Genomic DNA, 27,818 nt, shown 5'->3' on the forward strand with positions numbered 1-27,818 from the left:
TGTAATAATATATATATATATATATATATATATATATATATATATATATATATTATAACGAAAAACAATCTTATGCTGTTTCATTTTCTATGTCATGCTTTCAATTACTGTTTCCAACTGTGCAAAACAGCTATTCAAAACACACACACAAAAGATTTGATTATCTTAATTAATCATTAAGGTATAGAGTTTGCATAGATTAATTATATTATGATATAAACAACCAACGTGTACTCGTGTACCTAAACTTATAATCAATCTGCAAAAGATAAATAACGATATTTTCTTAGACTTTTGGAGAGAGAGCATTAAATAATCTGACAAGTTCTCTGGAAAGTGCTGGTTCCTTCTAAAGATACCACGTTTATTTGACTATTTCATTAATTAATTATTATGTTGGCAGATTACTTTTAAAAGCATTCAAACTAAATATTGAATAATAGTAATTATTCAGCGATATAAAACGCTATGTGCAGTTGATCACAATCCACAAAATCGCACTCATTCAGCAGAAAGCAATTTACAAACCCTCAGTCATATACATATCATATTGTACTTGCATCAATTTTGTGTCAAAAATCATGGGAATTGTGAGTACTGAACGTGAGCAAGTTTGTGCTGTGGCTCCTGCAAGACTATTCAAAGCCATGGCCTTCGATTTTGGCAATGTTTTTCCAAAAGCTATACCAAACTTAGTTAAGAGTGCTGAAATCATTGGAGACGGTGGACCTGGATCCATCAAGAAGATCGTTCTTGCTAACGGTAAGTTATGTAAGACTGTAGAATGATTTTTTACCTGACGGATTATTTGTTTGTCATAAGTTATTGATACACTATCTACAAATATATTTGTCGATAAATTCAACTACAATATCCGTCAGTAAATTTATTGATAATAACAAATTTGTGATAGACCGTTATTTGTCGGTAATGATTCGTCGGTAAAGAACAATTTTTTTGTAGTAGTACCACTTTTAACATGGTACTTTGTCACGTCAAACTTAACTTTATACTTGTAATAATTCATTTATGGTGTTTATGTATTGTTTATGAATTGGACTATAGGATATGCGATTCAAAAGGTTGATGTGGTGGACGAAGAAAACTACGTGTACCACTACACAGTGGATGAAGGAAGTGTGATATCAGAGACATTGGAGAAGGTGTGCTATGAGTACAAATTGGAGCCAAACCTTGATGATGAAGGAGGATGCATGATCAAGTGCAGAATAAAATATCACACCAAAGGTGATGCACAACTCACAGATGAATTTTTGAAGGTTAACAAGGAAATATCTGCTGGCTTCACCAAGGCTGTTGTGGATTATCTTTTGGCTAATCCTGATTAATTACAGTTAAAACAGAGAAACCCTTTTGTTTGTTATGCATGTTTTGCTTTAATTAGTACTAATGAATAATATAGAGACTATGATTTGTGTGACATGAAAATGTATAAGAAATGTATCGAAAGAAATGAAAAGATGAAGCCTCTTCCTTTACCAGACAAGTCATGTCACAGAAATCAGAGATTACAAGAATGGGAAAGTTGAGGATTGGATGAAATCAACTTCGATAATTAAGAAAGGAATAAAGAATATGAGACAATGTAAGGAATGGAAGATACGAGGGGATAAAATGAACTTCGAGAATCAAGAAAAGAATAAAGAATACAAGAAAGACGTAAGTAAGTCAAATTAATAATATTTTAATAATTTTAAGCAAAAACAAATATATAAGCAAAAAGAGACTTACATATTTATCTTCATTAATTGGGTCAAAAGTCAATTGAAATATTTTTTATCAGTATCACATCATATTCAAACAATACATTATATATATAAAGTTCAGATTTGAGTTTTTCATTAATAACTTTATCATTTCTGCAAATTAGTTTAAACAGATTCGAACTATATTATAATTTGAACATTAATTTGTTTGCGTATTAGGGGAACTTCCCATGTATATAAAATGCCATATCCACAATCAATAAACTCACACTCTCTATCTGCAAACCAAATTCTTCTTCTTCATACAATTTCTTGCCCTAACCCTCTGTGTAAAAAAATCATGGTAATTGTGACTACTGAAAGTGATCTAGTTTCTGCAGTGGCACCTGCAAGACTATACAAAGCCATTGTCCTTGATTCTTCCAATTTTTTCCCCAAAGCTTTACCAGACTTTGTTAAAAGTGTTGAAATCATTGAAGGAAATGGAGGGCCAGGAACCATCAAGAAGTTCACTCTTCCTGAAGGTTAACTCAGTTTATCTTTGAAATGAACTTGATATGATTAAACATCGTGAAGTTTTATGATAGTTTGCTCTTAATATGTTTGATGCTGCATGCATGCATGCTAGAATATATATGTTTCGGGAATAGTTCAAATGTGAGTTAAAGTTAAACATTATATACGAATAAAGATTCATAACACCATTGTCTTAAGGTTTTAGTGTAAAAGTGGTGTCAAATGTCTTATATGTGTAAGACTAATGTCATATATTCATATGGAAGTACGATCTCTCTCAATGTCTATAACCATAACTAATATGAAATATAGCCCAACAATATGTGATGATGAATGTTGTGGTATGTGATCAGGGTATGTGAAGCAAAAGGTGGATGTGGTGGATGAAGAAAACTATGTGTATCAGTACACAATAGTTGAAGGGGATCTTCTGACAGAGCCATTGGAGAAGGTGTGTAATGAGTACAAACTGGTGCCAAATTCTGATGGAGGATGCATTGTGAAGGCCACACGCAAATACTACACAAAAGGAGATGCTGAACTCACACAAGACTTTCTCAACTCTACCAATCAAATGTCTGCACTGTTTGCCAAAGCTGTTGATGATTATCTTTTGGCTAATCCTGATTACAATTGAAACAGGTTTTGGTGTGTGGATTGTGGTGCTCCTGTGTGTTGTTTCCATCACTTTAATTATTTGATTCAGAAGTGTGAGATTAATTATGTAAGACTTGTTTGTGTGTACCATATATAATAATCTTGTAAACTTTTGGTGACATATATGATGAGTGATTATTGTTGTTTCTTATTTACATTATTATAATTAATAATTAAAATTTAATTTATAAGTGATGATAGTTTGAATTATAATATTGTTATATGTCTACATCTATCGATCATTAAAACATACTGTAAAATTCAAATTTTATTTTTTAAATTAAATTTTAGTATTTTTTAAGTACATATATCCTAATTTCAATGGCAAGTTAAGTGTAGCAAGTCAGAAGACAGTGAATGAATTAAATGAAACAAATTAGAATGTATTTATTAACGATCTAAAAATGTTAGTATGACTCAATATACTCTATCAGCATTATTAACAGTAAAATTTAAGGATTAAAGAAGATATAGCTAAAGTTTAAGTTATGTATTTGTAAAAGAAATTTAAGAGAGTTAATTCAGAAAATTGAAGCTAAATCTAAAATAATAAGTCTTGTTTTCTTTTATAGTTAATGTACAGTTAGTACATTTCTTTTTATTGGGATAAATACATTGTAATGGACCAATCTGTTTATTCAAGAATATTGAATAAGAAATGCATTTGACAATATACACATGGCCTCTTCTTTTTTTTTCAGAAAAGTCACCTCATAGTAGTTAAAGGAAAAAAACACTGGTATTTTGACACTATTCTTTTTTTTTTACTATCATTATTTGACACTATCTTTCTTAATTATTTACTTTCTCTTTTTTCTAAAAATATAAAAATTAAATTTTATTAAGACTATTTTATCCTTATACAAATTGTTAAATGGTCATCGTGTCAAACAATCTTTTTCTTAAAGAAAAATAAAGAAAGGAAATGCTTAATTCAAGAATCAAGAAAGGAACGTATATGGGGAAAACAATAAGCAACAACAAAAGATTGATAAAGCCTCATTCCTTTTCTTTTAGAAAAGTCATCACACAACAATCAAAGGTAGGGAGTGAAGAAAATCAAGTTCAAGCATTAAGAAAAGAATAAACACTATGAGAAACATATAAGAAAGTTAAACCATTCTATTCTTATCTTGAAAAAAAAAATTATCATTTCTTTTAACTTCTCTAAGGATAGTGTTTTAGCTTCCTTTCAATTGGTGTTTTCTAATTAGGCTTACTCCATGCTCCATTCTTACAAAGATTGGATAAGACCCTTCACATCATTTTACATTATTAGGTGCAGTCAAATATAAACTCAAATCAAATTACAACTTTAAAGTATAAATCCAAATAATTCCACTCCCATAGCAGATTTTACTCACATGTGTGATTTTTTTAAAAGATCTGAATGCTGATTCATGTCATTCTGTTACTCAGGTTAGAATGGACTCATTGGACCCAAACGGGTCAAAAGTTGGTCCAAAACAATACAAATATTCATTTGAATACCTTGCTCAACTATAAAATTTAAAAGTATAAAATAAAAGCTATTTAAAATTAAAAAAAAAAAACAATAAATACATAAAATAAGATTAAACTTAAACTTTGTTATATATACATAATCAGCTTCAAATTTACAAAACTTTAATCATTAACAAATCTGAACCTAAATCTTAACATCTGCAGATTTCGCTGAAGACAGGATTTAGATAGAGATTCTTGAAGAGTTCAGGGCTTAAAAGTTAGTAATCAATTGGAACCATGTTCTCATCTCTATTTCTCTACTATTGTTTTTTATCAGCATAGTCATATCCCAGTTGAGAGAACGAAGAGCTAGCTCTTAGGCAGCACCCACCGAAGTATTATCCTGCACAATCTGCAAGAGAAACCATGTTTCAGATAGGCACAAGTAATAACAGGATTGTTCAAAACTAAAAGTAGTACATGATATTTACATTGATCAAGAACTACCATACAATCTTAACTTGTTTCAATAAGTTTCTCGTGTAGTTTATCAAAATAAGTTCTCTTCTTTCTTTAAAAAAAAAAAACTTGCAATAAGTTCCCTGGTCAAATTTATGAACACTTGTGTGATAAGAGCTTAATGAATAAGCCCTTAATGAAACTGTATCTTCACTCTACTATTGTTGCCCAACATTAAACTGAGTTAAATGTTCTTTTTTTTTAAACAAAAAGAAAGAACTATCCACAAACTTATATAATTTACTTTTCAAAAACACTACCTGAGAGATGTATTCCTTCACCCTGTCACTCATGGGTGCATCTAAAGCTCTCTCAGCTAGCTCATAATATAGAGTATTGCCTTCAGGACCATTAACTTTGTCTTTCTGTAAATACCTACAAAGTAAAGGATGAATAAATAACTACAACATTGCTTGTCACTAGAAATCAGAAGTGTCACAAAAGGCAACAAATCTTGCAGTTTAAATCCATCACGTCAAACAAATTTCACCTTTGCTGAACAAGAAGTTCCAATGCCTGCTTAACATTTCCAAAGACCGGATGACTTCCTTCATTTTCACCCAAACTCAAACCCATCCTCCTTAATTGGCTCCATAGATTGTCTGCAGTACACTCATCAGGAGTTCCATAGTGTTAAAAGGACAGCATCAGAATTGCCCTTCAAACTTTCACAAAAGTTTAGGCCAATGACAAGCAAAATGAAAAAGAATGCAGAACCATGGTATTTACAACATTTGTCTAGAGACAACAAGGTAGTAGTAGCATTGACTTCAATAAGTTTATGAGGTGGATATAGATATATACATGTAAAATTTTAGCACTGTGACACTAAATTAACAATAGCATACCTTCTGGAATTTTGCCACCAGCAAGATGTACAATACTAATTACGACAAAAGTGAATCCAGATAGATGAGCAGTTTTCTGATCCACAACATATTTTTCATATACATCAGGAGGAAGTTGACTTGTGAGAATATATGATTTTGAATCTGCTCCACCTGAAAGAACAAACATCATAAAACCATTAGAAGAAAATGAAGAAGGCAGAACTTAAAATATTGTTGGAAAACTCCGGGGAACACAACCAGCTGTGAACAAGAATAAATCAATTCAGTCTAAATTTACTCATTTCCTCAAAATGTATCTAAACTTTTCAAAGATAGAAGAAAACAATGCCAAATAATTCCGAAGCATTCTCTAGTCTGAGTAGTCTCTATCGATTACTAGGTAAAAGTATTCTCAGGACACAGATCCTCAAAGTCCAACAAAAATAACAATTTTGATTCGCAGAAATTCATATGGTTTAACTTGTTGAGTTAACTTCGGTACAAAGTTCCTGAATTTATTTGACAATGCAATACCTGCAAATGTGAGATAAGCAACTTTTTTACACACCAATACACTGCATTTCTCTTTTAGCATACTCATGAGATAAGTTTAACCTTACAAGAGAAAGTGCATTCAATTTCTTTGCGTAAGAAGTGATGGAGAAGCTATGTCCTAACAGAACCATAAATAGAATGAAAAGAGAAAAGAAGAAAAAGGCGAAATGCTCACTCTGTTGGGATGCCCGAGTATTGGCTTTGGATGAAGGGTGAGCCCTTTGAAGCTCCTTCATTTCATACCCAAATACAGAGGAAAGCTTGTCCTTAGCCTCATTGATAACAAAGGTAGGAAGGTTACGCTGATGGTAGTTCTTCGTAACCACTTGAGTGAGTTCCTCTCTCTTAATAGGGCACCCTGAATTATGATAGGTTTTGAAAAGCATATACCTAATCACTTCCCCAACAAGCTTATCCTTTTCCTGAAAAAACAATTCAAACAAGAACATGCCCTAATTCTCAGAATGCGTGCATTCTTAAGAGTCAGTGATGAGAAGAAAGGAAAAAGTAATTCACCTCCTTTGAAATCCCGAATTGCGAGAAATCCTCCGCAGCATTCGCCATACTTCAAGCGCGTGGTGAAAAGGGGATGAAGATGAGGAAATTCAAACCTCAAAGAAGGTGAAAAGGTCGAATCTTTTTTACGTTTTTTTTTCCTTCGAATTGGACTGTGCTTGGTGGTTTCAAAATAAATTAGGGATGTCAGCGCCTCCTTGGTGAATCTACGATTCTATCTCATAGTGGCGGGAGAAGATTCTTATATATTTATTATTGTTATTATTCATAAAATTTAAATATTATTAATATAACTTAATTAAATTCCACAATTGTTTGCATTTAAACAATTTTCATTATTGGTTGGATTTAAATTTAACTTTTTTATAATACTTGAAATGTCCCGGAATTGTGTTTCAATTGAGATTTTTGTTTGTTTACAATAATCAATTCAATTGAATATACTTCTTTCTTACTTGGAAAATTGTTTATAGTTTATAATCTTATTAATGTTAATTTGTAGAAGTAAAAGGATCTAAATAGTTCGAGAGGTCATTTTGAAAGCTCATTCAACAAGTCAAGTAAAACTAAAAAAAATAAAAATTTAAATGGATTATTGTAAATTTTCAATAATAATAAATATTACCGTAGTTTTCCAATAGTAACAAATATTTTCATAATTAAAATACAGCGAAAAAAAATAAATTGTATAATTAATAAAACTAATTTATTAATAAAAATAATTTATTTAACAAATTTTTAAATAAATTATTAGGTTCAACAAAAAAAAACTTAAATGTTAATCAATTATTAGTCTACTTTAGTGTAACACGTAAATATATTAATTATTTCTCATATTGGAAGATATGCTGTTTTTGTTTTTAGTTCAGATAATACATTTTGTTATTAATTTTAGCTCCAAAAAGTTTTATCAATTTTCTTTTAGTTGTTAAATTTTTTTTTACTTTAATTCCTATATATATATATATATATATAATATTTAGTGACATCATAAATTAACAACAATTGTTTTTTTAATTTAAAGGAACTAAAACTTTATTGGGTTAATTTTGGTTCAGTTCACTTGGTATTAGCAGTTGGGTTTTAGTCTATATATTGTATTAAAAGGAGAGGGTTTTAAGCCATGAAGTTTTAATTGCTCAATTTAGATTTAATATTTAAAAGTAGTAAATTTAGAATTAATAAATAAACAGACTTTAATCTCAATGTTAAAATTATACCCCAATTATTTATGATATTATTTATAATATATTAAATTGTTTGTATTTTTTATTAAACGATTTAATTTGTTTTAAAAAAGTAATGACACATGTATGCATAGTTATATATATAGATATATCAATATCTGCTAAGTTTGAATAATAAATCATAACAAAAGTAAAAATTTTTTATTATCTATAACGATATATAAAAAAGGAATTCTCTTTTTGTGTCCACTTTTCAAAATATTGATTTTACCCTTTAAGTATATAATTTATTAAATTTTTAAAAATTGACAGTTACTTTTACAAACTTTCTATAAAATCAGATGTCTTTGTTTATTCTATTCTTCTTTATTTATTAATGGTTATTCTTTTATTTGTTCTGATATATTTCACTTTATTTTTAATAAATAACAATATATAAAGGGAATTCCTTTTTTGTGTTAACTTTTCAAAATACCGATTTTACCCTTTAAATATATAATTTATTAAATTTTTAAAAATTGACCGTTACTTTTACAAACTTTTTATAAAATTAGATATTTTTGCTTCTTCTCTGCTTCTTTATTTATTAATGATTATTCTTTTATCTGTTATAATATATTTTACTTTATTTTTAATAAATAATATTATAATATTATCACCTACTAATATAATATTACATATATTTAAAAAATATTATCGTATTACGCCAGTAATGTGTAATTAAAATTACGAAAACTAAATTTCTTATTTAGATGTGTGAGTCAAACTTGAACAGCTAACATACAAAAATAAATTATCCTGTACTAACCTTAAAAACAAAAATTAGAAGTAAATATAAAAATTAGTTTATTAATTATATTTTCTCACATCAAATCTAATTATAATTTTTGTTTAATCGACATCATAACTCTACATTAAACAGAGATTTTCACTAATATTTAACTATATTATTTTATTAAATATAATAATTAGAATCGGCGACGTCGTTTCAGTGTCTTTCTTGGTTTAGAGTAACTATCATCGGTAGTGAGAATAAGCATGCTCAATGTCAATTGTGCGATCTGGAACGAACGAGGAAGAGAAAGATGGGAAGGGAAGACACGTGCGAGCGTGTGGAGAACGCTCTGCGAGAGTGCCACCGTCGAATTCCGGCAGGTCCGAGTCGCGACTCAGCGTGTCGCCACCTTAACCAGGCGTTGGCCATGTGCCTTGTTTCGTCGGCGTGTCCCGAAGAATCGGAGGCGGTGCGCACCCTTTGCTCCACCGCCGGCACCGCTCTGAAGCGCCGGCAATGCCAACAGGCTCAGTTTTCTCTCTCCCTCTGCCTCTCCTCTCACCAACAATAGCTTATTCCCTAACCTAATTTTTACTACTCATTTCTGTATAAATTTTTGGGAATTTGTTGCAACTCTTATTTAGTATTCATATTGATTCAAATTTGATCTGTATCCGGCGGTGAATTTATTGTGCAAGAAGAAAAAATGTTTGTCAGTGATATTTGTTTGAATTTGTATGATTTAAATAAAATTGGGGATATCTATGCAGTAGAGTTGAATAATTTGAAAGCAGACTCCTAATTTATCTCATTCAAGAAAATTGGGGGAAGTAATCTAGAACATATAAATGAGTGTAAAAGAAAACAATTTTATTTCAGTTTGATAGGTATAAATGAGTATGAAATTTTTGTTAGGTATAAATGAGTATAAAATTTTTGTGTTGTCCTTCAACTAAAAATTATTAATCAAGCATACAACTTAATTAATTAAATTAATATATATATATTTCAAATTTATTATTGATTTATATAATAATTATTTTCACTGTCAATTCCATGTAACTTCTTCTGTGTTGATTTTATTATAAGAAAGTTTTACATTAATATTGTATAAACTTTTATTTATTTATTTTTCAATGTAACATGTTATTATGAATACATTTTTATCGTCATTTTAACGTAGTTCTAACCTAATTTATTACGAAAAATTGATAGTAATATTTAATTATTAACTCATCAAATTGTGTAAGTATTTTTATTTTACCATCAGACATATATTATTTTAGTTTGTTCAATGGACTTGACTATGTGTATTTTGTACAATATATAATATACAATAAGCAAATATTTTTTTTATATAAATTAAAATTATGATATAATATTTTAAGTAAATAAACTATATTTTTATTTATGGTAAATACTTATATTATGACAGTTATTTTCAACCATTGATGTTTCTTTTAAACAGATATTAAATTTAATTTAAAAAAAAGATAAATGATATATTAATACATTTAAGAGGCTAACTATCTTAATAGCCACTAAAAATACTGATTTAATGTAGTTATTGAGTGGATTATAATTATTAAAAATACTCTGATCCTAATCATTTTAATTTTCTCTCCTTGGATTGACATTACATTTACATTTTTGTGCTCTTCAGCAGTAATTTTTCCTTTACAGAGACAATGATGCTGAACTAGAAATGGAGACCACAACTACCTATTTCGGCCACTAATTAAGACAGGCTTCAATCAACTTCTATTTATCTACATAGAATTTATTTTTTTCCAGTAAATAGTCAAACAACTTATTAAAAGTTTAAAGCAATCTGTTACAAGGTAGGGGAATGGAAACTCATCAATGAGTTCCAGATGCTTGTTACTTCAAACAGGTAGGCACACTATGAGCCTATGGTCTCTGATGTGTAAAAAGAGCAACCATGATCACTTGGGAGAACCATTGCACTACGATGGTGAAAGAGAAAGAACATGATTCTTTATTGTTTTACTGTAATTTGCTCTGGTTTTGTGAGGCTAGATCCATTTCCACACCACTTATATTTCTTAAGATTTTTGTATTTGCTTCTTAGTTAAATTGAGATCCTTGTGCCTACACAAAGTGGGTGCATAAATTGCAGGTAATAAATTCTCAACTGCATTGGAGACTCAAATAGAAAATCCAACCCCCTCATTTATGTTTGACATGCTTAAAATAGCGGTGAGTCGGTGCGCATATGTTGAAGTCATGCTGAGGAAATATTGGAATCTATTACACCTTGGATAGGTCTTAATCTCTAAAAATGTTAAGGTCTTAGTATTTTTACAATGAAAAATGTTGCAAAAACCATACTAGAGTATTTTATTAATCAGCCTACTCCATGTATGTGATTTCATAATATCATTCACTGCATAGATTTAGGAGCATTAGGGTCACAGGTTGCATTGTCCTATTAGATGTTTACTTTGGTGAACGAAACAAATACTTGCACTGGAATTAATAAGGCATGCAAAGGGACGGTCCACTTTACAATAGTGGGAAATGCACCTTCGTAGTTTGTTGAAACATTGTCAAATGTGGCATTAATTGCTTTGTTATCCTGTTCATCTATAAATACACACATCTCTGATATCTCACATCACTGCATTTCCTAGTGCTCATAGAATTTTAAGTTTCTATCAATATCTTGTAGTTCAATTCAAACTTGTAAGCAGCATGGGGGCTCTTACTTTCACAGATGAGTTTACTAGCACTGTCCAGCCAGGAAGGTTGTTCAAGGCTCTGATCCTTGATGCTCCAAACCTCATTCCCAAACTCATGCCTGAGGCCATTAAGAATGTTCAATTGGTTGAAGGAAATGGAGGTCCCGGAAGCATTCAGGAGATAACCATTGCTGAAGGCCAGTTGCACCATTTCACACTGATTTTCACTTTATCATTTTTTGTTGTTGTTGCTATTTGTGACTAATTATGTGTCGTGTGAAGATCAAAGAAGATAATAGACACATGGTAGTGGTAGTTCTAAATCATATAATGATTTCTCTAACCATGTGATCTTAAGTTAAGAACTCATTAGTTTTCACCTTTATGTGCTCAAGAGTTGGTTTTCTAAATATATTGGTTTCAAACAGAAATGACTGACAAAGAGATTGTTATTGGTAATGCCTTGAATGCAGGTGATAAGATCAAACACTTGAAGCATAGAATTGATGCAATTGACCCTGAGAAATTGACTTACAGCTACGCAGTGATCGAGGGAGACGGTGCACTGGAAAAAGTGGATTCAATTTCACATGAGATTAAGTTCGAGGCCACTGAAGAGGGAGGTTGCAAGACCAAGAATGTGAGCACTTATCATCCCAAAGCAGGGGTTGAGGTCAAAGAGGAGGATTTCAAGGCTGCAAAGGACGAAGGCTTGGCTCTCCTTAAGGCAGTGGATGCTTATCTTCTGGCAAACCCAGATGCCTATGTTTGAAGCCTTGAACTGATCTTATATACAAGGCACCTTTGCATCAGATTATAATATGTTGTGCTCTAAATTCAGCCTATGATCTAGTTGTCATATATGATATGGCTTATAATAAAATTTGATTTACTTTTGTGGGCACTGATAGCCAAATATGATAATACATCCACACAATTACTAGTTAAATGGTGGGATAATCAAACACAATGGTTAATTGGTACACTTTTTCATTTTTTTTTCCCTTTAATTGTTTTCAGAAGTCGACTATGTTAATGGTGTCACTCTTAAAAGTGGTAAATCAGAAGTTTATATGTAAAATCACACCACAAGAAATTTTAAGTAAGTAGTTTGATTTACTGCAACTTGGAACATTGCCTTTGTCTCGAAGATTACTGATCTGAATGGAGTGATTGTTCATTTTTGGAAGTTAAAAAACAATGTATGCTAAAACTGCTTTAGATTTCACAGTAATGGGATATTGTGACGTGCAATTTTATCATCAGAAGAATATTACACAACTGAAAAATCCCTTTTTTGCACAATGAATCCTATGACCTTATGCTTCCACAATGATGCTTGGTTACGCCAAAATCGTTTAACTGTAATAACTATAAAGACCAATGAGGGGTTTTAATCAGAAACTTCAATTTCTTATCCTATCAACATTCCATCAAGCGTGGAATCGATTTATTGGGACATACGGATAACTTTATTCAATTGGGCCCCTATTATACGATAGAGATGTAAAATTCACCACCTTAGAAATCCAAATGTGAGTCTAAGTCTCATTGACTAGAAATGAGAAAATAGAATATTATATAAAAATAAACACCTATAAACCTATTATCTTAAGATTTTAGGTTAAGAGTGATGTCAATTCCTTATGTAGTTGGACTCAGGTCTTAGTAGATATTCTATCTCATTGTACTCCATAATTTGGTTCTCTAAGCTACAAATTTTGGTTAAAACGTGGCTTCTGTCCCTGCAAGAATATACTTATATTTTAGTTTTTCATCGGATACAAAATCAAAATTTGCTGCAACAACATTTAAGTTAATTTAGCTTATCATTTTCTAATCATATTTTGTATTTATCTGTTTAATTAAATATTCCCATAGACAAAATCAATAGACATAATTATATCATATCAAGTGTCAGATATTTTATTGTAATCTGTCTCTATATATTAAAGTAGAATGGCCACCCTGTTGTTTGTTTGTGCATTACCTGTTTCTAATAAGACAACCCTTTTCTTCCTAATAAGAATCAAGATCCAAGAACTATTCTTTCTAGTGCTAATTAACAACCAAAACACCTTGTGCCACAATCATTACACCAAGATAAACTCTCTTTTCTGCTAATTAGGGATGGCAATGGGGCGGGGCGGGTACGAGTATCATGATCCCATCCCCATTCCCATAATAAAAATTCATCCCCATCCCCAAATCCAACGGGTATACAATTTTTGACTTATCCCCATCCCCACCGGGTAACGGGTATTTTCTTATACCCATACCCATACCCATTTTTTTATTGTTCCATATATCAATTAAATATTTTTTATAAAAAAAATTTAAAAATCACACCAACGGAATCATGATACTATCAAAATATTCAATATTAAAATAACATACTCTTTTTGATTTTCATGATGTCAAATATTAAGAAAAATATTATAATAGTATAAATCTCAAATTAAAGTATCAAATAACAACTAAATAAAATTCAAATAATTATATAAAAGCTAAAAAATTACACATTACTAAAATTTTATAATAACCAAAATATTTATTAATTTTACAAATGATCAGTGGTTTCATTTGCATTCGATCCACCTACACATAGAAAAAAAATGAAAAATTAGATATGATATAATAATTGAAATTGAAAATTTTAATTACTAGAATATAATGTACCTTCTTCATCAGATTCATTTTCACTCATGAGAACATCTTTTCCTTTTAATTTTTTAACACCTACAAACACCAAATGTAGAATATTAGATGAGAATTCACAAAAAATACTAACAAAAAATATTAATAAATTTGAGTAACTTACCTAGATGGTTTGAGTTCCATATCCAACTTCTTGTACACATCAAAGCCTGTATAGTAATATGATGAAGTCGACTACGGTGAGAAGTTAATATCTGACCACCAGTACTAAAAGCAGATTCAGAAGCTACAGTTGTTATTGGAATAGCTAAAACATCCCTTGCAATTGCTTGAAGGGTTTGAAACTTTAACCCATTTGTTTTCCACCATGATAGGATATCAAATTCTTGTGTAACCGGCAAATTATCTTCTTCCAAGTAATAATCCAACTCTGTTTTCATAACTGTAGTTCTAGATTTTTTCTTTTTTGCCATAAACTCTAAAAATTCATTCGCATCATTATCAACATCCTTTCCCAACTCCAATGATGTAGCTCTATAAGAAGAAGTTTCATTCTTTTTTGATTGATATTCCAAAACCAAATCATAGCACATTTGACGAATCCTACTAAGTTTCAGATCAAAATCATTACCATACAATTTATAAAAATAATATTCTAACATGTCCATCTTGTATCTTGGATCTAAAACTGAAGCAATTGCCAATATGTTATATAACAAAAACAAAGAGAATGAGAAATATGTTATATATATATATATATATATATATATATATTATATTATATTATATTATATATTATATTATATTATTATGTATATATATATATTATATGTGTGGATATCTTATGTTTATATATATATATATATAATTATTTATATATATTATATTATATATATTATATTATATATTATATTATTATTACTATGTATATATATTATATGTGTGGATATCTTATGTTTATGTTTATATATATATATATATATATATATATATATATATATATATATTTATAGATATATATTTATTTTAAGTATATATTATATTATATTATATTATTATGTATATATATTATATGTATATGCGTAGATATTTTATGCTTTTATATATATATATATATATATATATATATATATATATATATATATATATTTCTTTTAAATTTTTATAAATTTGTAATGTTATAAATTTGTTTATAAAAGATCTCACTAGTTAAATGATTAATTTGTTTTATACGTATATATTATATATATTATATTATATTATTATGTATATATATTATATGTATATTATATTATATTATATTATATTATATTATATTATATTATATTACATGTATATGTGTAAATATATATATATATATAAAAGTATATTTTATTTATATGTATATATACTATATTATATTATATTATATTTTATGTGTAAATATATTATTTATTTATATATATTTTTTAGATTATTTAATAAATTATAAATAGTTTAGTAATTTAAGCGGGGACGGGTATTTGGGCGGGTATATATATCCCCATCCCCATCCCCATCTCCAGTTGAAAATTTCGGGTATTACCCATACCCATATCCATACCCAGTTAAAGCGGGGATTCTCCGTCAAAACGGGGACGGGTTCGGGTGATACCCACGGGCACGAGTTTATTTGCCATCTCTACTGCTAATGAAAGATTAACCAATCACCCCGGTTGTGTATTTTTCTTTTCAATCAGAAGTTTGTCACAATTTTTCTTTGCTCAAAAATGGTGAATAACACCTTGTGATTCAAGTCCATAATGTTATCAAAAAGGTCTTATTATGCCAATAGCCGCCCATGTGTATTGATACAATTATTTGGAAATATGAAATAAAAAACTTATTAATCATTCACTCACTGATTTGAAAGTCTTCCAATAAAAAGTGTCATTCTTAAATGCCAAATAAATATTCATTTTCTCTAAGCTGCATTGATAAACATATTCATTTCCATCAAAGTGATCATTCCTGTAACCACAAGACCAAGTTCATTTCACAACCTTGAGTTTTCTGTGATCTTTGCAATCAACACAATATTCACCATGGGAAGCACAACTTTTACATACGATTATTCCTCCCCTGTTGCTCCATCACGCATGTTCAAGGCCTTGATCACTGACTCCAGAACTTTGCTTCCGAAGCTCTTACCACAGTTCATAAAAGAGGTCAACGTGATCCAAGGAGATGGGGAAGCTGGAAGCATTGAACAGGTTAACTTTGCTGAAGGTTAGCAAAATCACTTTAAGAAACTGAAGTGAAATTAATGGATTATATTATACCTATTTCTATGAATATATCTCTCTGTGTGTGTAGTGGCTGAAAATTTTCTTGTGTTTGTTTTTTGTGCAGCTAGCCCCTTCAAATATGTGAAACACAGGATTGATGAGGTTGATAAGGAGAAATTAGTGTGCAAATACACTATGATTGAAGGGGGTCCATTGGGGGAAAAGCTTGAGTCCATAGCTTATGAGGTTAAATTTGAGGCCACAAGTGATGGTGGTTGCCTCTGTAAAATGACAACCAAATACAATGTCATAGGGGATTTTGAAGTCAAAGAAGAAGAGATAAAGGAAGGAAAGGAAAGCTCTCTTGGAGTCTGCAAAGTGGTGGAAGCCTACCTGCTTCAGAATCCCCAAATCTATGCTTAAATTTTCATCTGATTGTTCAAAATCACCATGCACGAGATATATATGCCTCAGTGTAAGAAAAATGTGTCAAAAATCTCGCGTTGACCGAAAATAAGACCGATTTAAAATATATAAGTGGATGCAAATCTCATTTTACAAGTTGGTTTTGTAGGGTTGAAGTAGACTTAAAGTATGTTTCTCACACTTTGTACGTCGATGATGTTCAATTTATTCAGTTTTTGAATGATTTTGTATGCAACTAAACGTAGGGACAATAGAAGGTTTCGCCAAGTATTGATTGAATTCCTTATTAAGTCCTTACTCTTCAAAGGCATACTCAGTGCTTTGGCAAAATATTTGTGCTTTTTGCAGTAGCAGAATTGGAGATTCACTATGCTATTTTATGAATTCATTGTGCAACTAATAACGTTTGGTTTGTGTTATGAACATCTCAGACATGCCCAAGCCAAATGTTTCTGTATTTAGTTTCTGTTTCAGCCAAATTCAACCAATTTGAACCAAAATCCATGAGCATTTAAGCAGTAAGCAATTTGGGAATCTGCACAGCAAACACTATAAGAAAGATGATTGATTTTTTTTTTTCTTGCAGAAGGTTGATTAAACCATGGCAAGGAAAAGCGTTTTGGAGTTGTGTGGTTCGTAAGGATTACCAAATCTAAGAACACAGTGACATATTCAACCAATAAGAAAATCCAGTGAATGAGAATGATACCATTTTGTGTTAGGTAACAAAGTATGAGTCTAAGTCACTAGAAATAGAACACTATATATAAAGACCAATAAATTTATTATATTAAAGTTTTGGGTTAAGAGTGGTGTCAATGTCTTACATAGTTGAGTTCACATCTCATTGATGTTGTATTTTCCCATCAAATCTCTCTGTAATCCTAACATTTTGCACACATGGGTAGCTCCCATGATGTTATAAAGCTTGTGCACTTTACTTCTTTCGGTAGAACCTTCAATTTTTACCTGTTACATTCATGACTTGTCCAAAGTCCATTACAAGAAAAGTGAAATATTTTTCAACCATGGCTAGTGAAGAGAAAGTAGAAAACAAAAGTCAATTCCCTTCAAAATTAGGATATATAGTTGGACATATATCACTATAATAATTTATAGGAGAAATAAAAGAAAAACTAAATTAAAAGTTTCAAAAGTATAAGCTAATTTGTAGAATGTTTCTCATATAACTTTTCTATTCTTTTTAAAAAGAACACAAATTAATTTTAGTTTGTAAAAAAAACACATTTTTTTTTCATATTTTTGTCTCTCTTGTAAATATTTATGAAGAAATTTGTGAAAAATTCTTAGATAACATTATATGACAAACTTATGGAAAAACTTGTTTATGGTGTGTTTAGAATATATGCGAAGATTTAATTATTTTATGAATCAATTATAAGTGCAATCCATTTCTTTTATTTTAATTAGAGTAATTTGTTTAGATAATTTTGTTGAAGAAGCGATTTTCAAAAGCCTAATTTCTTTAGAATACAATTAGAATATCGCTTTTACATAATAATTACAAAAAATTATGATGTTGTGAAAAACTGATAGAAAAACTGTTGAAAGATTAGGATTAATTTGGGATAAAGTTTTTACGGGAAAAAAAGATAACAAATTTCAAATTTTCATATTCATTAAACAATTTTTTAACAACATTTCTTTTAGCAAACTTCAACCTGTGTGTGAAACACCAATAAAATTTTTAAACACAGATATTATATATTAAGAAAAAAAGTATTAGCAAAATTATCACATTATCCAATTTCTTTGATTAACACGTATACACATTTATAATTATTTAATCATTTTCTTATTATTTAGTCTTCCAAGACGTGAGTTCAAATTCTGCAATATCTAATTTGTTTTAATTTTCTAATTTATAATTTCAATTATAATATCAATTATAAATAATATTATTGTATGTGATATTATTATAATAATAATTATTATTTATAATTATTAATAATATAAGTATTATTATAAATTTCATTAAAATAATATTACAATTATTATTATAAGATATAATAAAAATAATAATAATTATTATATATATTATTAGTGGTAAAATTATTAATATTATTATTATATATTACTATTATATAATATATTATTATTAATATATTTAAATTTATTAATATTATTAATAGTGAAATTATTAATATTATTATTATTAGAATTAATAATTATAATACATTAGTATTATTATTATATTACGTACTTTTACTAATTATTGTTAGAATTATTAGTTAAATTTATTATTTTTATTATTAAATTTATTAATATAATTAAAAGTTGTAAAATTATTATTATAATTATTTCTAGTAATATTAATATATGATGTATTAATATTATATTACAATTATTATTATTAGATATTATTATAATAATAATAATAATTACTATATATATATTTATATATTATTAGTGGTTAAATTATTAATATTATAGGATTAAATATATTTTTTATCTTTAACTTTTAGTTAAAATTTAAATTATTCCATTTTTGAAATCTTGTTTAATTTAGTCCAATTTAGTCCTATAATTTTATAAATGTTTGAATTTAATTTTTTTAACATTTTTTTAAGTTTATTTAATATTTTAAACGCGTTTCAAGAAATTATTTAAATTATTTATCCTACTTACATTTCCATTAAGAAATTATCTTAAAATAAGTTTAAAACAACAAATAAGCTTAAATATTTCTTCAATTCAACTAACAGAAAAAAGAAGAGAAAGTGAGTGATCGTTGCAAATTATGCTCAAAGACATCCCAAGCCCTAATCGAAAGAAGAATAAGAAGAAGCGAGAATAGAAAGAGAAGAAATAAAAGAAAGAAAGAAATGAAAAGAGAAAGAGAAGAAAGAAGCGTTGTTGTGCTGCCATGAGTTGAGGAATTAAAAAAAGAAAAAGAAAAGAGAAACTTACAAACGAATCGAATCGATTTGAAGAAACTCTGTAACCATGGGTGCTTTAATGATAGTTGTGTTCTAGAAAATGATAATGCGAAGAAGAAGAATACAAAGAAGAGAAGAAATGAAAAGAAAGAAAGAAGCAAACAAAAAATGTGGACTAATTCCATTTTTCACCGAAAAAATTAATAGATCAAAACATATATTTAACCCATATATATATATTATTAAATTTATTAATAATATTAGTAAATTTATTTATATTATTAAATATATTAATATTATTAAAAATTATAAAATTATTGTTATTATTATTAGCGATATTAATATAGAATATGTTAATATTATTGTTATATAATTATTGTTATTATTAAATTCATAATATTATTAAAAATATTATCATTAGTATTATTTGTAAGAACCGATTCAAGACCCACCAGGTAAAATGATTTACTTTAGATCTAGTAGTTTCTATAAAAATATACTTTTTATTAAATTAATTATAATTATAAAATTATATTTAAAAATAAAATATAGACTATTAATTTTTACAATAAATTATTTTTTTCATTAAAAAATTCTTAATTTGATGTTTTCTTTAAATTTTTCAAAATTATAATATATTTTCACATAAATTATTTTACAATATATATTTTTTGTTTTAGAATTCTTAAACCATTCCGAATACGATATTAGTATTTTCTTTTTTTAATGTTAGGTGGCAAAATCTGAAGTCACCACCCACTTCATTATTTGAAGAGATGTGACTTGTGTTGATTATCAGATTTGAAAATAATGCTGTCACTGTCATAAAATTTCATTACAAACTAAACTGTCACAAGCACTGAACTGCTCCAATTGAATGGAGACAGATTAAAGCATAAAAACGTAATCTATGAAGTGAAGGTTGCAAAAATCTTCTTATAATAAATATGATTATAGATTGCAGGCATGAATCACTACCGAGACTTGGATAACGATGAAAAAAAGTTGAACTTTGTTTAATTGAAGTATCACCAAATCCACTACATGCTTTACATCCAAATCCACTAATGCAAAAACTATCAAACTTTGAGTCTCCTGTGGCTGCCACTACCAAAATTTCCTTACACATGAATGAAGAAATGAAGCTGTACAAATAATGTGCTGGTAGGAACATGCAATAATGCAAATATCTAAGGGATGAAAAAATGAATAATCCTCACAACCGTCTTATTGGAAAGAATGTGGCCTAATCTTTGATGGAAAATGGCCATTCACTTTTTCATCAACATCAAGCAAAAGGGCACTTAAGAATATGAATCTTGTTGTATTGAGAAAGGTTCATCACAGCACTGCAGTTTTTCCACTGATACTCAGAAAACAGGAGGAAGAAGAATCGTATGAGGGGTTTCCAAGTTCAGGACAAGGTTCTGGGAGCACTGAGTCTGAAAAACCAGACACATTTGAGCATTCCCAAGTCATGGTAGAAACAGAATCTGTTGACAAGGTTATGTTGGAGAGGCATATGTTTGTGAAAGGAGATTCCTCAATTCCTGCAAAGTTTCCAGCAATGGTAATGTTTGTACCTGTGACATCCCTCAATGTAATGTGATCCAAAAGTGGGAGTGCATTTGGATCAAAATTGTCATCAGGATGAGAACCACAATTACCAGTGGCAGCAATTGCTGTGTGCACATTCTCCATTTCTATGTCTGATATAACAATATCTTTCATATAACCACCTCTTCCTCTGGTGGTTCTAAACTCAATGCCACTGTTTGAGTTCAAAACATGAGCATGCTCCACTACAACATCTGAAATGCCACCAGACATGTCACTGCCAAATGCAAGAGCAGAGCCAGAAAATGCATGAAGATGCACCCTTCTGATGTGCACTTTCTCAGTTGGCCTGCCATAGGCAATGCCATACTCATCCCAGCCACTTTTCAGAGAAATTGCATCAAATCCCATGCCAACAATACAATCTTCTATACACACATGTTCAGAAGAATCTGAAAACAGGTAGTGCACAAAGGTTACCAAAGTTTGGTAAACTAATGATATTTTAGAAGCAATGTCATTTTCACAACAAGCACCAACATGTTTGTTACAAACCTGGCACTATACCAACAGTGTAAGGGGATTCTGGAGGAGCAGAGATTGAAACATTTTGAATATGTACATGGCTGCATCAAATTACACACAACTAAATCAACACTTCTTTCATTTGAAAAATTGAAGAACAGAACATATATAATATATATATATATACCTGCAATAGACTGGGTGTATGCTATAAGCTGGGGCATTCAAGAATGTAAGATTTGAAACCACCACATTATCAGATGCCACAATTTCAACCAGATGAGGCCTGCTATGGTTCAAGGAATGGGAGCTATACCACTCCCACCAAACCATTCCCATGCCGTCAATGGTTCCATTATTACCTGATGAATCACACCAAGACATGAAAATTCACTCAAGAAACAAACCAATGAAATCTTGCTGGAAAGAAACAGAATATTGGGAGATGACAGAACCTGTTACAACCACATCATGTAACATGTATCCATTTATCAAGCTCTGATATCTTCCCCCAGGAACTTCAAGTCCTCGGCCATAAGAAGGCAAGGGTTCAATGACATCCCAATGAGATGGATCCTAAGCAAGTAAAAGCCAAAACCCAGATAAAAAAACACACCCTTTATCAGAACATGAACCATCATACACGCAAAGATCAGCAGAAAAAGGCAGGGCCAAGAAAAAGTTAGTGGAAAAGAAGCAATACCTGAGATCCAATAATGACAGCACCTTTTTCCAGAAAGAGGGTGAGATGGCTGGTAAGATTGAAGCTTCCGGTGAGCCATTTACCGGGAGGAACATAGAGCTGAGCGCCACCCTTATCGGCAAATGACTTGAGATAGAAGATGGCGTTCTGGAACGCAATGGTGTTGAGTGTTCTACCATCTCCAACTGCACCAAACTCCAAAATGGAGACACTGTGTGGTCTTGGGTCTAGTGTTGGGTTGGAACCACATTGCCCACCATCTCCGCTAACTCTCACGGCATTGCTCAATGCCACCAGCAAGAGCAATGCCACCTGAAAGAGGGTACAAAAACCAAAATGCAACCATTGATTCTCAGAAGATATCCTACAGATACAATAATTAATCACACACCCAAATCCAAATCCAAATCCAATCACAATTCAACTGGAACAGAAACAAATGAATAATCTCATCATTCACCAAACAATTCACTTCACTTCACATACACACACACACACATCAGATGACTAAGAACTTGAAAGAGAACTCCAATCTGAAAGAAGAATGCAGGTTTATCAGATCAAATGGAATGAAATTTGATCCAACTGAATCCTCCATCATTGGCATCAATCATCTTGCCACATGCGTAACCAAACAGCATCAGAACAAAACCCAACATTTACCCATCACACATACTCTGACTTACCTAAAACCAAACCAAAGATTGGAATTTGAGAATGCCCTCTTACTTATCAATGACTCAGATTTGAAACTGAGGTCCAAAGTCAAAAGGAAAAGACCACAAACATAGCAAAAACAAAAACAAGAAAAAAAAATACAGAACAAAATAAACCACAACAAAACGTACTTACAAACATCTTCTTGAGTCAAAGCTGGCAACAGGGTCAGACTCCAAGGGAGACAAGAAACAAGTAACCAAAAGCAAAAAAAAAAAAAAAGAAGAAAGAAAGAAAGAAATTGCAGCAGAAGCAGAGAGAAAAGAGAGAGAAGGAAAAAAAAAAGGAAGAAGAACCAGCCACGGTCACAGAAGCAGCTTTATTCTAGTTTTGTGAGTATTATTATAAGCATTAATATACGCACAGAAAAGGAGAAGATTAATAGTCCTCCCTTAGATGTAACATGGTCATGTATATACAGATATTTAGTAACAATTTCATTTTATTTTATTTTTCATGCATATATAGTGATTAATTATCTTAATTCAAATATAGAAAATAAACATAATTATGCTGAGGTGAGAAGAAAAAAACAATGGTGAAGTGTGAGAAGAGAGAGAATAACAACAAGGGGACAAAAAAGAAATCAAAGGAAATTAATTGTAATAATTGGGTATTGCCCCTGTTAATGAACATGATTATTAACGTCTCTCGCCGACAAAATCGTTCGTAACGGCCCTCATAGATTGTGCCTGCAGTGCAGAGGAACAGTGTATGTGTGTGGTGTGTTTTCACATGTCAGAATTTTACTAGGCAAAGTAAATTGTTTCAAGTGTGTGTTTGTTTTGGCATGTGTTTGAGTCACCAACAGCGAAGAAACAAAACAACGTTAACATTATTATTGTTGTTTGTTAACATTAAGATTTGTGAGAGTGTGAGAGGGTGATTAGTGGGATGGGGAATGATAACGTTCAAGGGGTTTGAGTTTGGGGAGTGACAGGTGGGATGAAATAGGAGGGTGTTGAAAGGGAAAAGGGGCTCCCCTGAGTGACACGTGGAGGGGGTAGGAGGGAGGGTTGGGTGAGGGAATGAGAATAAGTTTGGAAATGCATGTGGATTGACAGAGCAGAAATGGGGGAGGGTGGGGCCCACATCAATCATGCCAAAGATGCTAGCCTGGCTTCACTCACTTCACTCCCACACCCTTCATTCAAATTAGGGTTTTTTTATAAATTAAACAGAAATGTTTAATTTATTTCAAGATTATTTGATATGATAAGAATAATATAACATTTTCTTATAACATTTCTAATTTCAACATTGGTAAGTTAGATTCTGACTTCTCTCATGAGCAAATCATTCTACAAGAAGTATTATTTGTTGATACTGTTATTTTCTTAAAAGATAAAATAAATATTATAGAGACATGTATTTTAAAGTTTAGACTTTTGAAAAATTAAAATTGTTTTAAAAAAGATTAGACATACGAACATATATCCCAAGTAATATTTTCTTGTATTTTGTCATAATTTTAAAAAATAATATCACGTATATACTACAACAATACAGCAATAATTACCGACAATTCATTTTAATCAAAATGAATAAAATGCCTAAAATGGAGCAAGTGAAAATATTTTTCTCGTGATTAAAAAATTTAGAAAAATCAATAATTAAGCATCAACAACTATTTTATTTTCATTTGATTAAATTATAGTTTTCTAAATTTGCACATAGATTTTAGTTTGTACTATATGTAATATAATAGAATGCTTTTTCATAACTATTTTTTTAGCAAATAAACATTTTTTAATATTTAAAGTATCTTATAATTGCAATTTAAAATAAAATTTCTTAATATATATAAACAATACACAGAATGATACAAGGTTATTTAATTATTGGTAACTTCTTTTAAACAAATATTAAAATCCAAATAAGAACTATAGATTAAACAAAATGATTAAAAACTTCCATTGAAGAAAAAGTTTTCAAACATTTTCATAAAATTAACTTTTAAAAGACAATTTCAATTCAAGATTAACTAGTTTTCAAATTTTTATAATATACATGTAAAAGAATGGTAATTTAAAAGACATTTTGTTAGACAGTGGAAAAAAATATAATAAAAATAATATTATTTGAATTAAGTGAAAAGAATGAAAAATAACAAATCTGCATATATCTCTATCTTAATTCATTACCATTCTTAGTCATGTCAAATCATCAACTTAATTACAAAGATGTCAATCCTAACCAACAAATTCTTTTCTCTTAAATGAAAAAAATATAAATAAAAAATAGAGAAAAAAATATATAAATCTTAATATTTTTAGAAAAAAAAATCATAAAAAATAGTTTTTATTTAATATATATATATATATATATATATATATATATATATATTTACTAAAAATTTCTCTCTCCTCTCTCTATATATATAATAAAAATAGACATTCTTTTACATATTCATCTTATTCATCTGAACATCATAAAATAAGCATATAAAAATTACAAACTTCCTCAGTGAAAAACAAACAAAAAAATATATCATTAATCAAGAGAAGAACAACTAATTAATTTATTAATTATGCATTGGCAATAAATATGACTAAGATGCAATCAATATAGAAAATTAAGTGTGGTTCAAACCTACTTTGTTTCTTTCTTTTGGTTAGTCTTGAGAAAAGAATCCACACTTCTCAACACCATCATCATACTTCTCTCTGTCCCACAAACTTTTTAACAGACATCTTTAGAATAGAAACATAACACTTTTTTAAGACTATATATTTATTTAATAAGCTTTTTGTTCACATCTTCTCCAATGGAAAGGACGAAAAACAAAACCCAAAAAATATGATAAACAAGGAATTAAGATGCTAGCTAGCTAAATCAGATCATTAATTCCAATCAGAAACATATTAAAATTCACTACTTTTCACGTTCAAGTTTTCCATTCATCAAAACAATGCAATCCAAAATACATGCATCTATATAGAGATGATGTTGTTTTTCAAATGGTTCCACTAACTCATGTGGGGTAGTGTTTTAACAACACAGAACCAATTTCTATATCTCAATATGTAAGTTTAATGTAATTATTACAGTCCTCAATACACCTGTCTGCAGAATGGATCACTACAACTGCATTCTTCTAACTAAGTGACTAAATCAATTTGTTTTTTTGTTATGATAAAAGAACCTTACGATAAAAGATGACTAGGTTTTCTTATGATTGTTGTCCTTTCTGTGTGTGATGATGTTTTTTTAAGATAATAACTAAATGGGTACAATTTGGTTCCAATGATACTTAGTTCCGAAGGGATATAGATATGACAGAATCATGCAAATAACATTAATCTCATTGACTATAAAAATTAGCTAAAATTATTATTGAGTTCTTTAATTTGGAATCACATGTTCTTAGAGCTTATTATTTGAATCTCTCTTCAACCAGCTGTATCCTGCATTGCAATGGTTGGCTGTATATATAGGTTTGGTAGCTGTGTGTGAAAAAGAAAATAAATCTGAGATAACCCTAACTCCTCTGTTCAATTTCTTTATAAAGAAGAAATTCAAAGTTCTGCCAATGATTGCACAGCTAGCCTTTGCTTTTCTTTTTCTTTCTCACCCTCTGGGTCAAAGGTTTAGATCACATATCAATTAGCCACAACCCTTTTCATACAAAAATGTGTGTAAAATATGAACTTTTACATTGGTTAGTTAAAATGAAGTGTATATAAACAATTGTTAAAACAATTGTTAAAGATTGGTGATGATAAGTGCATGTGGACATGTCAGAAAATTTTAGCAGCATGAAAGTACGTGGTGCAACTATTTCAGTGAAGAGAAGTAAATGTGAACATATCAGCATTTGTTTGAGAGTTGTGAAAATGGACATGGTTGTTTTGTGGAGAAAACAAAAGATGAAGGTGAATAAGAGTGATTATGGATAAGAGAGAGTGGATGGGGCCAACATGAAAAGTTTCACATAAACACAAGACATAAGAATCCTGTATAGGACTAAAATAAAATTTGGAAACTGTATAGGTCATTTTCTGCACCAAATTATTATGGGTATGTGCAGAAAAAACCAAAAGACAAACACTGGAGAGTGATTTTTCTGTCGAAATTAACCACATGCCATGATAAGAGTTAAACCTTATTAGGCTAATGCAACAATAATGAAAACAAGCCAAAATTGGCATCTCCAAGTCAAGTACAACTACACTTATGTGTTTTTCTTTCCATTTCTATTATTTCAATCCCATATGCTTCACATCCTTATTACAGGTATTTAATTTTCAAGTTTAAGAGGGTGAAAATAATTATCATAAAAGTTAAATTTGCCTAAAATTTAAGAAAATCGGTAGGTCAGAAAATTATTACTGATCATGAGCTAAGTCGTGTCGATTTACGATGAATTCAAAAACCAAAATAATGAAGACTTCACACGACTTCTTCATAAATTTTTGAAAAAATAAGTCATCAGGAGTTATGATGACTTCTGTGTTAATATTAATGACTTTTATGTTAATACTAATTTCTGAAAAATGTTCAGTATTAATATTTTGTAAGTCGTTGAGAGTAGTGACGGACCTACGTGTACATCATCGAGATGTGTAGGTGCATATATGATTTTGTTCATTATAACTAAATATTTAGAAAAAAAATTATTTTATCTTCCCTAATCTTATATATTTGAATTTGCTT

The 27,818-nt window shown here is 29.7% G+C and overlaps 6 protein-coding genes across 6 annotated transcripts; 4 read left to right on the forward strand and 2 right to left on the reverse strand.

Moving 5' to 3' along the window:
- Positions 1-483: 483 nt before the first annotated feature.
- LOC114164800 (pathogenesis-related protein 10-like) lies at positions 484-1,502 on the forward strand. Its single transcript, XM_028049568.1, has 2 exons — positions 484-762; positions 1,066-1,502. The coding sequence occupies exons 1-2, from the start codon at positions 582-584 to the stop codon at positions 1,347-1,349; spliced, it is 465 nt and encodes a 154-aa protein (XP_027905369.1). The 5' UTR covers positions 484-581; the 3' UTR covers positions 1,350-1,502.
- A 477-nt stretch (positions 1,503-1,979) lies between these two features.
- LOC114162127 (nodulin-13-like) lies at positions 1,980-3,055 on the forward strand. The gene is made up of 2 exons (XM_028045909.1): positions 1,980-2,251; positions 2,597-3,055. The coding sequence occupies exons 1-2, from the start codon at positions 2,068-2,070 to the stop codon at positions 2,878-2,880; spliced, it is 468 nt and encodes a 155-aa protein (XP_027901710.1). The 5' UTR covers positions 1,980-2,067; the 3' UTR covers positions 2,881-3,055.
- Positions 3,056-4,450: 1,395 nt separating this feature from the next.
- LOC114162126 lies at positions 4,451-6,979 on the reverse strand. The gene is made up of 6 exons (XM_028045908.1): positions 6,767-6,979; positions 6,426-6,672; positions 5,714-5,866; positions 5,356-5,467; positions 5,126-5,240; positions 4,451-4,758 (listed from the first exon to the last, which is right to left on the reverse strand). Exons 1-6 carry the CDS (start codon positions 6,812-6,814, stop codon positions 4,723-4,725), a joined length of 711 nt encoding a protein of 236 aa, XP_027901709.1. The 5' UTR covers positions 6,815-6,979; the 3' UTR covers positions 4,451-4,722.
- Positions 6,980-8,926: 1,947 nt separating this feature from the next.
- Positions 8,927-9,730, forward strand: LOC114162128. Its single transcript, XM_028045911.1, has one exon. The coding sequence runs from the start codon at positions 9,039-9,041 to the stop codon at positions 9,297-9,299; it is 261 nt and encodes an 86-aa protein (XP_027901712.1). The 5' UTR covers positions 8,927-9,038; the 3' UTR covers positions 9,300-9,730.
- Positions 9,731-11,134: 1,404 nt separating this feature from the next.
- Positions 11,135-17,179, forward strand: LOC114162549. The gene is made up of 4 exons (XM_028046471.1): positions 11,135-11,627; positions 11,904-12,199; positions 16,035-16,335; positions 16,459-17,179. The coding sequence occupies exons 1-4, from the start codon at positions 11,444-11,446 to the stop codon at positions 16,755-16,757; spliced, it is 1,080 nt and encodes a 359-aa protein (XP_027902272.1). The 5' UTR covers positions 11,135-11,443; the 3' UTR covers positions 16,758-17,179.
- A 3,470-nt stretch (positions 17,180-20,649) lies between these two features.
- Positions 20,650-23,541, reverse strand: LOC114164572 (probable polygalacturonase). Its single transcript, XM_028049290.1, has 6 exons — positions 23,298-23,541; positions 22,446-22,757; positions 22,198-22,318; positions 21,930-22,104; positions 21,773-21,843; positions 20,650-21,669 (listed from the first exon to the last, which is right to left on the reverse strand). The coding sequence occupies exons 1-6, from the start codon at positions 23,301-23,303 to the stop codon at positions 21,002-21,004; spliced, it is 1,353 nt and encodes a 450-aa protein (XP_027905091.1). The 5' UTR covers positions 23,304-23,541; the 3' UTR covers positions 20,650-21,001.
- Positions 23,542-27,818: the final 4,277 nt, after the last annotated feature.

This window comes from Vigna unguiculata, chromosome 9 (assembly GCF_004118075.2).
Source record: "Vigna unguiculata cultivar IT97K-499-35 chromosome 9, ASM411807v1, whole genome shotgun sequence".
NCBI classification, from domain to species: Eukaryota; Viridiplantae; Streptophyta; class Magnoliopsida; order Fabales; family Fabaceae; genus Vigna; species Vigna unguiculata.